The sequence below is a fragment of the Corythoichthys intestinalis genome, chromosome 2 (assembly GCF_030265065.1).
Source record: "Corythoichthys intestinalis isolate RoL2023-P3 chromosome 2, ASM3026506v1, whole genome shotgun sequence".
Classification (NCBI taxonomy): Eukaryota; Metazoa; Chordata; class Actinopteri; order Syngnathiformes; family Syngnathidae; genus Corythoichthys; species Corythoichthys intestinalis.
In genome coordinates, this window is record NC_080396.1 from 31,342,527 (window position 1) to 31,357,479 (window position 14,953).

The following is a 14,953-nucleotide window of genomic DNA, read 5'->3' on the forward strand; positions in this document are numbered from 1 at the left end:
AAAAAAAAAAGTATGGATTGTCATTTTGTCTGAGGACAGCAATTCGAGGCAATTTGTATGATCAGGTTTAAAAAAAATAAAAAAATGGGTTCGAGTATTGAAATAATTTTTTAACATTAAATCTATCAGGAGTTAGGTAACATTCCATATTACTCCTCAAATCCTATTCTTGATATTTCCAGTTTTATGGGAATTTGACACAATTTGTTGAAACACTTGTAGGGAGAATTAGTTAGGTTTAGTGCATGTAGTGTTCTCCTGATAGGGTGACACTCCCCTTTTTTTGTGGGGAGTGTATGTGCTGGTGTTTGCAAATCAGTCGCGAAAAGAGGGCAGAGGCATCGACGACAAACACAGTCAAGGCAGTAGCTTGATTATTGGGCAAACAATTGTTATCACTGCCAAAACAGTAGCGACGTGCGGCATGCCCCAGACATCCCTTTTTAGACTTTTACCCCTTGATGCCTGAATTTAAATTAAAATCTCTCAGTGCCACTGAAGATGCTAGACGTCCAATCGTGTGGTGTCCGATCATCCTTCTACTGTGAATTGAAATTAGATTGTCACTAGTAGATGTCCAATACATTTCGTGCTTACCTTTACACTTAAAATGGATTGGACATCTATCACTCTCAGTGGCAACCAGACTTAACAAATATGCATAAAGCACTGGAGGAATGCGTAAGTACATTTACAACAAAACAAAAAAAAATGTAAAAAGTCATGATTTGAATATATATACAGTGCCTTGCAAAAGTATTCGGCCCCCTTGAACCTTGCAACCTTTCGCCACATTTCAGGCTTCAAACATAAAGATATAAAATTGTAATTTTTTGTCAAGAATCAACAACAAGTGGGACACAATCGTGAAGTGGAACAAAATTTATTGGATAATTTAAACATTTTTAACAAATAAAAAACTGAAAAGTGGGGCGTGCAATATTATTCGGCCCCCTTGCGTTAATACTTTGTAGCGCCACCTTTTGCTCCAATTACAGCTGCAAGTCGCTTGGGGTATGTTTCTATCAGTTTTGCACATCGAGAGACTGACATTCTTGCCCATTCTTCCTTGCAAAACAGCTCGAACTCGGTGAGGTTGGATGGAGAGTGTTTGTGAACAGCAGTCTTCAGCTCTTTCCAAAGATTCTCGATTGGATTCAGGTCTGGACTTTGACTTGGCCATTCTAACACCTGGATACGTTTATTTTTTAACCATTCCATTGTAGATTTGGCTTTATGTTTTGGGTCAATGTCCTGTTGGAAGATAAATCTCCGTCCCAGGCTCAGGTCTTGTGCAGATACCAACAGGTTTTCTTCCAGAATGTTCCTGTATTTGGCTGCATCCATCTTCCCGTCAATTTTAACCATCTTCCCTGTCCCTGCTGAAGAAAAGCAGGCCCAAACCATGATGCTGCCACCACCATGTTTGACAGTGGGATGGTGTGTTCAGGGTGATGAGCTGTGTTGCTTTTACGCCAAACATATCGTTTTGCATTGTGGCCAAAAAGTTCAATTTTGGTTTCATCTGACCAGAGCACCTTCTTCCACATGTTTGGTGTGTCTCCCAGGTGGCTTGTGGCAAACTTTAAACGAGACTTTTTATGGATATCTTTGAGAAATGTCTTTCTTCTTGCCACTCTTCCATAAAGGCCAGATTTGTGCAGTGTACGACTGATTGTTGTCCTATGGACAGACTCTCCCACCTCAGCTGTAGATCTCTGCAGTTCATCCAGAGTGACCATGGGCCTCTTGGCTGCATCTCTGATCAGTTTTCTCCTTGTTTGAGAAGAAAGTTTGGAAGGACGGCCGGGTCTTGGTAGATTTGCAGTGGTCTGATGCTCCTTACATTTCAATATGATGGCTTGCACAGTGCTCCTTGAGATGTTTAAAGCTTGGGAAATCTTTTTGTATCCAAATCCGGCTTTAAACTTCTCCACAACAGTATCTCGGACCTGCCTGGTGTGTTCCTTGGTTTTCATAATGCTCTCTGCACTTTAAACAGAACCCTGAGACTATCACAGAGCAGGTGCATTTATACGGAGACTTGATTACACACAGGTGGATTCTATTTATCATCATCGGTCATTTAGGACAACATTGGATCATTCAGAGATCCTCACTGAACTTCTGGAGTGAGTTTGCTGCACTGAAAGTAAAGGGGCCGAATAATATTGCACGCCCCACTTTTCAGTTTTTTATTTATTAAAAAAGTTTAAATTATCCAATAAATGTTGTTCCACTTCAGGATTGTGTCCCACTTGTTGTTGATTCTTGACAAAAAAAATTAAATTTCATATCTTTATGTTTGAAGCTTGAAATGTGGCGAAAGGTTGCAAGATTCAAGGGGGCCAAATACTTTTGCAAGGCACTGTATGTTCAGTATGTATATATACACACACATTTACATTATTTAATTGTCGATATTTTATTATTATTATTATTATTTTCATGTATTTGTGTATTCCGCCAATGCTGTGATGTACATTACGCCTTACTTGCGTTCTATTCTACTTTCAGTGTTCCGCGAGTTCAAAAGCATTGTATTGTCCCCCATATACAGTGTGGCCAAATCCTGCCAGTTGAAGACATAACAGGCCTTGTCATGCAAGACAGGGCTAACAACAGCCAACAAAACCATTCAGGTCAAGACCCGCTCATGAATAAAGATGAAAATGTGGCCTTTCCACAGGCCGCTTCAAGTAACCTATGTGACGGCCTCTAATTCCACACTTACTGAGACATGAAGGACAATAACGAAAACACATTGCGCGCATAAACAATTGCCCTAGAATTGTAAGGGGTTCCTTTTAAGAAAGCAAGAAGAGATGGGAAAGCTCCTCTGAGGACTGTTCATGACCCCATTGTGCTCTTTGCCATAAATCAGTCAATTCTGAGGAGCAAGACCTTTGCCCCATGGAGAGGCCTAATCTCCCTTATAATGACAGTTAATGCTTTAAAGCAGGCCAAATAACAATGAATGGACAGTACTATTGGCCATGTGATATACAGTGGTATGAAACAGTATCTGAACCTTTTGAGATTTCTCACATTTCTGCATAAAATCACCATCAAATGTGATCTGATCTTTGTTAAAATCACACAGATGAAAAAAACTGCTTTAACTAAAACCAACTAAACATTTATAGTTTTCATATTTTAATGAGGACAGTATGCAAACAATGACAAAAAGGGGGGGGAAGTAAGTGAAACATCACGTTTAATATTTTGTGCAAGATCAGATCACATTTGATGGTGGTTTTATGCAGAAATGTGAGAAATTCAAAAAGGTTCAGATACTTTTTCATACTACTGTAACATCGACCAAAGTGCCAAGGAATTGTATTCAAAATGACCCAACAAAAATGTCTCTAAGTATGGAGAACGAAATTATTTCAGCTAATTTTTACTCACAAATTGGCCAACTCATTGTGAAATCTGGGTTTGATAAATTTAACATAAAGCTGATATACTCATACCAAGCTTTGTTGTATGAATATGCACAGGTTTGTTGTGCTTTTTGTCAGGCAAAGATATACTTTACTATACTACTGTACTATAATGTACACATACATTAACAAAAGTATATAATATTTTTTGGAAAACCTGATTACCTTTTCCATGGCACATTGTAACACAGCAGCCTTGCTATTAATCACTCCTCTACTTACAGTGCCTTGCAAAAGTATTCGGCCCCCTTAAATCTTGCAACCTTTCGCCACATTTCAGGCTTCAAACATAAAGATATGAAATTTAATTTTTTTTGTCAAGAATCAACAACAAGTGGGACACAATCGTGAAGTGGAACAACATTTATTGGATAATTTAAACTTTTTTAACAAATAAAAAACTGAAAAGTGGGACTGACTCAGTTCAGTGAGGATCTCTGAATGATCCAATGATGTCCTATATGACCGATGATGATAAATAGAATCCACCTGTGTGTAATCAAGTCTCCGTATAAATGCACCTGCTCTGTGATAGTCTCAGGGTTCTGTTTAAAGTGCAGAGAGCATTATGAAAACCAAGGAACACACCAGGCAGGTCCGAGATACTGTTGTGGAGAAGTTTAAAGCCGGATTTGGATACAAAAAGATTTCCCAAGCTTTAAACATCTCAAGGAGCACTGTGCAAGCCATCATATTGAAATGGACGGAGCATCAGACCACTGCAAATCTACAAAGACCCGGCCGTCCTTCCAAACTTTCTTCTCAAACAAGGAGAAAACTGATCAGAGATGCAGCCAAGAGGCCCATGATCACTCTGGATGAACTGCAGAGATCTACAGCTGAGGTGGGAGAGTCTGTCCATAGGGCAACAATCAGTCGTACACTGCACAAATCTGGCCTTTATGGAAGAGTGGCAAGAAGAAAGACATTTCTCAAAGATATCCATAAAAAGTCTCGTTTAAAGTTTGCTACAAGCCACCTGGGAGACACACCAAACATGTGGAAGAAGGTGCTCTGGTCAGATGAAACCAAAATTGAACTTTTTGGCCACAATGCAAAACGATATGTGTGGCGTAAAAGCAACACAGCTCATCACCCTGAACACACCATCCCACTGTCAAACATGGTGGTGGCAGCATCATGGTTTGGGCCTGCTTTTCTTCAGCAGGGACAGGGAAGATGGTTAAAATTGACGGGAAGATGGATGCAGCCAAATACAGGAACATTCTGGAAGAAAACCTGTTGGTATCTGCACAAGACCCGAGCCTGGGACGGAGATTTATCTTCCAACAGGACATTGATCCAAAACATAAAGCCAAATCTACAATGGAATGGTTCAAAAATAAACGTATCCAGGTGTTAGAATGGCCAAGTCAAAGTCCAGACCTGAATCCAATCGAGAATCTGTGGAAAGAGCTGAAGGCTGCTGTTCACAAACACTCTCCATCCAACCTCACCGAGCTCGAGCTGTTTTACAAGGAAGAATGGGCAAGAATGTCAGTCTCTCGATGTGCAAAACTGATAGAAACATACCCCAAGCGACTTGCAGCTGTAATTGGAGCAAAAGGTGGCGCTACAAAGTATTAACGCAAGGGGGCCGAATAATATTGCACGCCCCACTTTTCAGTTTTTTATTTGTTAAAAATGTTTAAATTATCCAATAAATTTTGTTCCACTTCACGATTGTGTCCCACTTGTTGTTGATTCTTGACAAAAAATTAAAATTTTATATCTTTATGTTTGAAGCCTGAAATGTGGCGAAAGGTTGCAAGGTTCAAGGGGGCCGAATACTTTTGCAAGGCACTCTACATGGCTGCTATTGTTTTGAAAAGAAATTTCAATGTGATTGTCTGCAGAAAGGTCTCAACAGATCCAGGTATCTGTCACATTTTGAAAACAAACTAATTGCAAACAGACATATTGAATCCGACACAACAAAAGAAACAGATTTTTGGCACTGGGTATTGAGCAAATTGAATGAGGATATGAATATTTCAACCAAATTTCAATTTACTGATTAAATTTTAACAGCAACGGAAAGCTAATGGGCGTAATTCACATTATTTCACATTGTTGAAATATTGTTTATGGAAAATGATGTTTTTTGGGGGGGTAATTAATGCTAAACATGTTGCGAGGAGAGCTATTTCCATACCTGCTCAATGAGGGAAACGCACTATTTATTGGAACTATTATTACTATTATTCAAACACTGTTGAGCACAAATTATATATTTTGGGGAAAAAATTATACAAGTTCAATTCTTATCAAACATGATGATGATACATTAATCAAACATGACCCCAAAATATAATTCTCATTCTTTAATATTAATAAATCATGCTGTCTGAATATTGTGACAGTGCATAGGTACCGGTATTCTAAATTGGAAATCAAAACTCAAATTGGGACTGAGATAAAGTTGCCTTTCCGCGTCTTTTCTGGCCACTCGCGTCAACAAGTCGGGTAAAATTACATGGACAGAGTGAGTGACAAAGTACGCTTTCAGACACCGGGACCAGCGTGCGCTTGCACAAGCCGCCAGTTTGTACAAGCAAACACTGGGATGGTTGTCAAGGTCCAGAACTTTCCCTGAAACGGGGTCTGGACACACTGCTGGGTGTGTGTGGGGAAATGGGTGTGTTTGGGTGTGTGTTTACAAGAACGTGTGTGTATGTTTGGGTGCACGTGGGGTTGCATACATGCATGCATGCATTACTAGCGATATATAGGTTGTGTTGACCGCTGCTTGACTGAGGACTTGTGTACTCACAACTGGAGACATGGCTGATGTGATTGGCTACCAGAAGGACTGAGTGTGGATTATTGGAAAAATTCGCCAGTGACTCATTAAATTGCCTCATTACAACTTGGATAAGATATCATACGATCAAAATCAAAAGCGTTCCAAGTTCTAACTTTGTTTTGAAGAAAATACATTTTAAAAATGAACCCATAAATGTTCACAAACCATAACCTTGAAACACTTCAAATTCAAGATCATTTTGTATTCTTTAAGAATAAATGGCTTAGCCTAAAGGCAAGGTTTAAACTACTCGAATGTAGCTAGATTTTGGCCCGATGGACAAATGTTGATTGACCAACATTGTAAGTTCAGAGATGCCAAACATCTCATGTCGTATGGTGTGACTAGACATGAGCCGATTATCAGATTTAAGGTATCCCCCGGTATGAAAACACCAAGGTTTCAAAAACGCAAAAATTTTCCGTCATACCGTCCCTAAGGTATTAGCTATTTTTTGTCCCAAAAATGCATGGAGAAATCCCTCGCTTGCAGCTGCAAGGCTCAACCCTCATCCACCGGTTGTTGCTCAGTGTCAGTGAGTCAGCTGTGCCACACGATGGCTGGAGGCGGTGAAACTCCTGAACTTTTTTCACCCCAATCAAGAAAACGAAATCGCCGGTATGGGAATACTTCCGCTACAGAAAAGTTACAGATGGCCGCGGCTTAGAGGAGGAGGGCCAACCAACATGTAAAATATGTTTGCGGAGGGTGGCTGCTCAGAGGAAATGCTTCCAATATGATTTCGCATTCATGCAAAATTAAAGGTTAGTAAACACTGTCATGAACGTTTCCCACCAGCTACGAAAGTTAACTCTTGGGTGTCTAGTAGTGGTAAAACGTGGTGATTTTTCTCTCTGGCAACTGTCTGTGTTGAGAAAAAGTGTGTGTATAATATTAACATGAAAAGAGTCATACACACATGCTTTTTATGAAAAATAATTACATTATTTTTGTTCTGTTGGTAATAAAGTTGAGATTTGGTTGTGGGTTTAGGCTCACCTAAAGGACTGCATTTATTTTAATTTTATTTAGAATTTTTTTTATTTATCAATTTATTTTCACTTAACATTAGTGTATACTTACAGTATGTTCCAATTTGCCAACATGTTTTGAAAAATAAAAAAACCTATTCAATGGAAAAAAAGTGTTGTTTTTTTTAAAACCCAGATATCTCAAAGTAACACATTTTAGACCTGTATTTACAATACTGTGATACTGTGAAACCGTGATATTTTGGCTTATCATAACGACAGAATCTCATACCGGCATATACTTAGGTGTGACAAATTCAAAAACTGACTTTTTCTGTTTGACTGCTGCTCAGGATTTAAAAGACAACTGCAAGGTGAGCCCAAGATCCAACCAACCACAACGATATTCTGAGACAAAGCTTAGGATACCAGAATGATAACATGGGAGCCCCCATTATTTTATTGTCTTTAATTCATAAAGGTAGAAATGATGGGATTCTTCTTTAGTTGCCTTGCTGAACAGGAATACTTCCCATCCCCTGCCCTAGGAAAGAGAATTTCATTGGTTTCACCCAGGCCAAGGCAGGCCAGGCCATTAAAGGGTCTAGTGGAGGCAATTATTGGATAGAGATTACAGTATTGAATGGGAAGAATGTGTCTCTGAAAACATTGTGAGAACGGTGAAGTCATGTGTTCAGAGAATATTTATAGAAAAATAAATTGTCTTCTTTGTACAAACTGTTTTGTACCTCTACAGTGAGGGCCCTCGTCCCAGCCGTCGGAGCAGTCCGGGACTCCGTCACACAACTTGCTCATGTGGAGGCAAACGTCGACGTCCAAACAGCCATGTTCATTTACGGGACACTTGTTCACCCTGTTGTGCAGGCCTGCAAAAATAGTAGCGAGAAATATGAGAAAAAACAGGATTCAGTCCCTTTGTTCACATTACATTAAAAGCGAGAGTTGTTTTCAAAAGGTCAATAGTTTTATCAGACAATTATTTTTCTTAAGGACAATATAGTAAAAAATTTTCATTAAAACATTGTCGTTACAGAACTGTTTTCGACTTGAGAGCACAAACTTGAAAAACAAGTGTATGGTGGCAGCGAACTCACAAATAGTAAACATTTCATCTAAATGTTAAACTTAAGAGAATTACACATTCAGTATTTAAAACAAACAGTAATCATTAATAGCTGCTGTTTTACAACCCTTTAAAACAGGGGTCCCCAAACTACAGCCCGCGGCCACATTTGGTGCGGCCCCCAGGGGAATTTTTTATTATTTTTTTTCCCAATAGTGTTATTTATTTCCTGGCTTTTTTTTCTGTGAAGAACCCGGAGAGGGTTATTTGGTTATTATCTATTTAATTGATAGTGTTATTATTCTATTCTATTCTATTATATTATATCATATTATAGTATATTATTTTTATTTTATTTACTTTTGTTCCGTGAAGAATCCAGAAAGGGTTATTTGATTGTGGCTTTCTGAAAAACAATACATTTTTACATTTAGGCACACTCGTCACACTTTTTCTGTTACAAACTGACCCCGGCCCCTCATCAGAGAAGGGAAAAGTTATGCGGCCCTCGCAGGAAAAAGTTTGGGGTCCCCTGCTTTAAATCGTTTACTGTCATCCCTCCCATTTAAAAATGGACCTGAATTCTATTGCCATCAATGGCAGCAACAAAAACAGTTGTGTAGGATTGATAAACATTTTTTTCTAGGAATATTCCATGAATCCACATCTTTTTTTCCTCTATGAAAACAAATCTGTAGTAGTAGTGCTTGTAGGCAAAGTACGTGTTCGTTTGCGTCTACCTGACTGTATTATACAGTCCGACCTCCCTATAGTCAAGGTGTGCACATTAGAAGGAAAAACACACTGTAGTGAATTGCGGTAATATACAAAAAGTGTATCTTAAAGCCCCTTTGTTTCATTTCTTTTACTGGGATATTTCGTAATGAAAGCTGATGAGGCAAAAGTTCAAGTGAAACCATGAAAAAAAAAATGTAAGCATAAAGCTTAATATCAACATAAATTGTTACATGTTAAAGCTAACGAGGAACATGTTTCCCTCTTGATTTCAAGAAGTGCTAGTATGAAATATACAGTACATTGCTGTCCATTTGCCTCAAAGTATCCCACACTTCTCTCCGTTTCTCAACCCACACTGCAGAGCAAACAGTTTGCTTTGGTTGTTTTTCTTCTTCCTCCTCCACCTCCCGTGTTTCTCTCTGTTTCCTACATCTACTGACCCATTTTACCAAAACAGAGAAGCAGCGAAGGTGTAGTTAACCTCCTTCGGAAGAAGCGATATGAGCTCTGTGGGTAGTGACGAGTACAGAGTCTCAAATGTAGCTAAAAAAAATCTTTTTTTTAAATGTTGTTTTCACAGTCTCAAATGCCAGAGTCTTTCATATTGTAATTTTGAACAGTTGCCGAAGTTAAAAAGCAAATTCTTTTCATGCTTTTACCCCCTCTGCACAGAGCTGTTTCTCATCCAACAACTCTCTTACAAAAATGTAAGATTCAACAGCTTCTTTTAATCCCATAATTTGATGTTGCAGATGATACCTCGTGGTCACCAAAGAGCCAATATTATAAAGTGGGGCAAATAAATATTTAGTCAACCACTAATTGTGCAAGTTCTCCCACTTGAAAAATATTACAGAGGCCTGTAATTGTCAACATGGGTAAACCTCAACCATGAGAGACAGAATGTGGGAAAAAAAAAAAAACAGAAAATCACATTGTTTGATTTTTAAAGAATTTATTTGCAAATCATGGTGGAAAATAAGTATTTGGTCAATACCAAAAGTTCATCTCAATACTTTGTTACATGCCCTTTGTTGGCAATAACGGAGGCCAAATGTTTTCTCTAACTCTTCTCAAGGTTTTCACACACTGTTGCTGGTATTTTGGCCCATTGCTCCATGCAGATCTCCTCTAGAGCAGTGATGTTTTGGGGCTGTCGTTGGGCAACACAGACTTTCAACTCCCTCCACAGATTTTCTATGGGGTTGAGATCTGGAGACTGGCTAGGCCACTCCAGGACCTTGAAATGCTTCTTACCAAGCCACTCCTTTGTTGCCCTGGCTGTGTGTTTGGGATCATTGTCATGCTGAAAGACCCAGCCACGTTTCATATTCAATGCCCTTGCTAATGGAAGGAGATTTTCACTCAAAATCTCTCGATACATGGCCCCATTCATTCTTTCCTTTACACAGATCAGTCATCATGGTCCCTTTGCAGTAAAACAGCTCCAAAGCATGATGCCCCCCACCCCATGCTTCACAGTGGGTATGGTGTTCTTCAGATGCAATTCATTATTTTTCTCCTCCAAACACGAGAACCTGTGTTTCTACCAAAAAGTTCTATTTTGGTTTCATCTGACCATAACACATTCTCCCAGTCCTCTTCTGGATCATCCAAATGCTCTCTAGCGAACCGCAGACGGGCCTGGACGTGTACTTTCTTCAGCAGGGAGACACGTCTGGCAATGCAGGATTTGAGTCTCTGGCGGCGCATTGTGTTACTGATAGTAGCCTTTGTTACTGTGGTCCCAGCTCTCTGTAGGTCATTCACTAGGTCCCCCCGTGTGGTTCTAGGATTTTTGCTCACCGTTCTTGTTATCATTTTGACGCCACGGGGTGAGATCTTGCATGGAGCCCCAGATCGAGGGAGATTATCAGTGGTCTTGTATGTCTTCCATTTTCTAATAATTGCTCCCACAGTTGATTTCTTTACACCAAGAGTTTTACCTATTGCAGATTCAGTCTTCCCAGCATGGTGCAGGTCTACAATTTTGTCTCTGGTGTCCTTTGACAGCTCTTTGGTCTTGGCCATAGTGAAGTTTGGAGTGTGACTGACTGAGCTTGTGGACAGGTGTCTTTTATACCGATAATGAGTTAAAACAGGTGCCATTAATACAGGTAACGAGTGGAGCCTCGTTAGAAGAAGTTAGACCTCTTTGACAGCCAGAAATCTTGCTTGTTTGTAGGTGACCAAATACTTATTTTCCACTCTAATTTGGAAATAAATTATTTAAAAATCAAACAATAACATTTTCTGTTTTTTTTCACATTCTGTCTCTCATGGTTGAGGTTTACCCATGTTGACAATTACAGGCCTCTGTAATTTTTTCAAGTAGGAGAACTTGCACAATTGGTGGTTGACCAAATACTTATTTGCCCCACTGTATGTGGTCTGTAATGTAATAGTAATAATACTCACCTCAACTTATCTATAAAGCACTTTACAAACAACAGCAGCTAAATACAAAGTGTTGTACAGTGTGATACTGGATAAATAGTCCAGAAAAAAGTAATGAAACAGGGGTTCAACCTGAATAATACGCCCCATTCAAAACAGTAGTTATAATTGTACCACTCCATTAAGCTCCAGAAAAGCAGGTTTCCTTTCTGGGGGTTTCTTGTTTCTTAGCAGCATCAGCCTCTAAGCCAGTCTGATTTACATTCAATAACCAGCTAACCCCACTTGAAGCGCACTACCAGGAATACATTTTGATGCACTTTGGAACCGAACCCCCTGCAAAGGTCCTTCATTGTTTTCTGTTGAGTTTGTAAGGGCTTCATGACGTTGTATGAGCTGCATAGCACTTCTCAATTAAACAGTCAAATGATCTACGGTATTTTAAGATGAGCAGATCTCATTGCACTATTTCTATTCATTTCTCGATCAGGACATATTCGTACAATTCTAATTGCGGTCTGCATGGAAATTATGCCACAATCACATTATGGCCTGTGCACCAACCATTTCACAGAAAAATTATCAGGTCCTCTGAAGCCTTGTGATGTAAACATATACAACATATAAACACCACTTTTATGACGATACAATATTAGTTCTTTGGATGCGATAGTTGGAGATATCACAAGTCTTCCCTGATAGTACAGTCTTTCCAGATTCGATTCACGGACCTTAGATGTAGACATTTAACACAATCACACACAGTTACATTTCAGTGACATTTCACCTAAAACAATAAAAAAAAAAAAAACAATGATACAATTTTTATTGCTAAAACATTTCGGCCTTTCGAATAGAAAAATCTTAAAAAAAAAAAAAAAAAAAAAATTTAAATAAAAAACGGCATATTTAAATGACGACAGTGTTGATCATTGCTTTGCGTTTCAATTGATTTGATTGGCTCATTGCTTAACTAATCGATGTATCGCTCCTGATGAATTTATCAGAATAAAAATACTCAAAAACACTGGAGCAAGAACAGAGAGATTCTGTGTACACTGACAAAGAGCTAAAACTCTTCCCTCAGAATGGAAGAGCATCCGACACGGTAATCTGACAATTATTGTCAAATTTTGGCAGCATTCGCACAAGGTCACGCGAGAACTGGGAAGGTTTAGTTGGTCCCAGAAAAGACTCATACAACTCACACAAAGCTAACAATAGGTACGATTTTTTTTTTTTTTTTTTTTAAGTCTGCAATAGTTGACAAATTTGACAATATTGATGTTCAAGCTTGCACCATTTCTACTTAGAATAAAGTGGTGATAGCCTCACCTCAACTAGTAGTTCAGATAAAAAAACTTTTCTTCTAAGATTTAGTCGGTGTGGTTTATAGTCAGGTGCATCTTACATAACCCAAATGTACTGCATCTCATTATTAAAATAATTACAGCAAGTTAAAAAGATTGTGTGTTTGTGATTAAGTGCAAACAAAGTGTAATATACTGCAGCCTGTAATCCTCTGTACGTGCAGCGAATGGTATTAAATCAGCTCACATTCAAGATCTCTCTAGATCAGGGGTAGCCAACTCCCTCCTTTAAAACACCTGAATCAAATGATCAGCTTATCAGTAAGCTCTGCAGGAGCCTGATAACGATCCTGATTATTTGAGTCAGGTGTGTTGGAGGAAGGAGACATGGAAAACAAGCTGGATAGGGGCCCTCGAGGACCGACGTTGGCTACCCCTGCTCTAGATCTATTGGTCAGGATAATGTTCCCATGCATTTTATCATCACCTAAAACAGCAATTTCCTAGTCGTGCTTGGAATGAAAACAATCCTCAGCCTGAACCAAATAACCTGTGGATCTGCACGAGGCCAAAGATTAGAGTTACCCCCACTAACATGCATTAGTCCAGCATAATTGTTGAAGAGGATTTGAGTGCACAATGGAATTGTGCAATTATGATTTCCAGACAGCCATTTCAACTTTTAATATTACATACCCCTAAAGGACCACTCAATACAGATTTGAAAGCCTTCTTTATACAACAAGTCATATTATAGATCAGGGGTGGGGAAAGTTTTTGACTTTAAGAGCCAAAAAAGTGTCAACAGCGGGTCTCATACTAAAAACCAAAAAGGTAACATGCTAATACTACTCTGAAAGTGTTTAATCACTGCACCACAAGGTCCTACGTGAAACATGCATTTTTTAGAAAATTAAATCAAATATATATAATTATTGTATATAACGGCGTGCTCAATTTTTTTTTTTTTTTTTTGCTCCAGGATCTACTTTTCAAGGTGACAAACTCCCGTGATCTACCTTAACAGTAGGGGGCAAGGAGTTTGGTTTGCATAACAACATATGCTACTCACACAACACAATTAAATATGTACATTCGTATAATATATATATTAGGGCTGTCAAAATTATCGCGTTAACGCGCGGTAATTAATTTTTTTTATTAATCACGTTAAAATATTTGACGCAATTAACGCACATGTCCAACTCAGACAGTATTCTGCCTTTTGGTAAGTTTTAAAGCAAGGTTTTTTGTGCTGTCTAACAGCGAACTCTTGTGGTCGCTTTGCGACATGGTTTATTGCTTTCTTGCCAGTTCAATATGGCTGCACGACGTCTCGGGCTGACGCCTACGTGGTAATGTTGTGCTTATATGATCCTTGGACAAGATTTGTCCGTAAGTATGGTTGTTGTAAAGAATGTACATATTATGTTAGTAAGCGAAATGTTATATTTTTTGTATGAGACGCTTTTCGTTTATGTTTAGTGAACCTGTATAGCGTGCTAAGCTAACGTTGTTGCTAATGCAATGCTTGTGTACTTTTTTTTGGAGTTTTACTACGGTCTAAAGAGAACAATGGTTTGAGGCCATTTTATTAATAAATCAGATGAAAAAGGAAGAAGTCTGATTATTAAGGCGTCGTTCACTAGCTTTGGAAAAAGTAGACACTTCGGAGTGAGGACAGCATAGACAGATTTAAATGACAGTAGAGTGAAATGCCCACTACAGTCCTTATGTACTGTACGTTGAATATATATACCCATCTTGTATCTTATCTTTCCATTCCAACAATTTATTTTACAGAATATATATATAATTTACGGAAAAATATGGCATATTTTATAGATGGTTTGAATTGCGATGAATTGCGATTAATTACGATTAATTAATTTTTAAGCTGTAATTAACTCGATTAAAAATTGTAATCGTTTGACAGCCCTAATATATATATATATATATATATATATATATATATATATATATATATATATATACACACATATATATATATATATATATATATACAGTGCCTTGCAAAAGTATTCGGCCCCCTTGAATCTTGCAACCTTTCGCCACATTTCAGGCTTCAAACATAAAGATATGAAATTTAATTTTTTTGTCAAGAATCAACAACAAGTGGGACACAATCGTGAAGAGGAACAACATTTATTGGATAATTTAAACTTTTTTAACAAGTATTC

General features: G+C 38.4%; 1 protein-coding gene across 2 annotated transcripts in view; it reads right to left on the reverse strand.

Moving 5' to 3' along the window:
- Positions 1 to 14,953, reverse strand: part of lrp1ab (low density lipoprotein receptor-related protein 1Ab) — a 141,215-nt gene that overhangs the window by 86,289 nt on the left and 39,973 nt on the right. For both annotated transcript variants that reach the window (XM_057829834.1, XM_057829833.1), the window contains exon 3: positions 7,973 to 8,110. In XM_057829834.1, the coding sequence (XP_057685817.1) occupies positions 7,973 to 8,110 (138 nt within the window). The remainder of the gene's footprint in view (positions 1 to 7,972; positions 8,111 to 14,953) is intronic.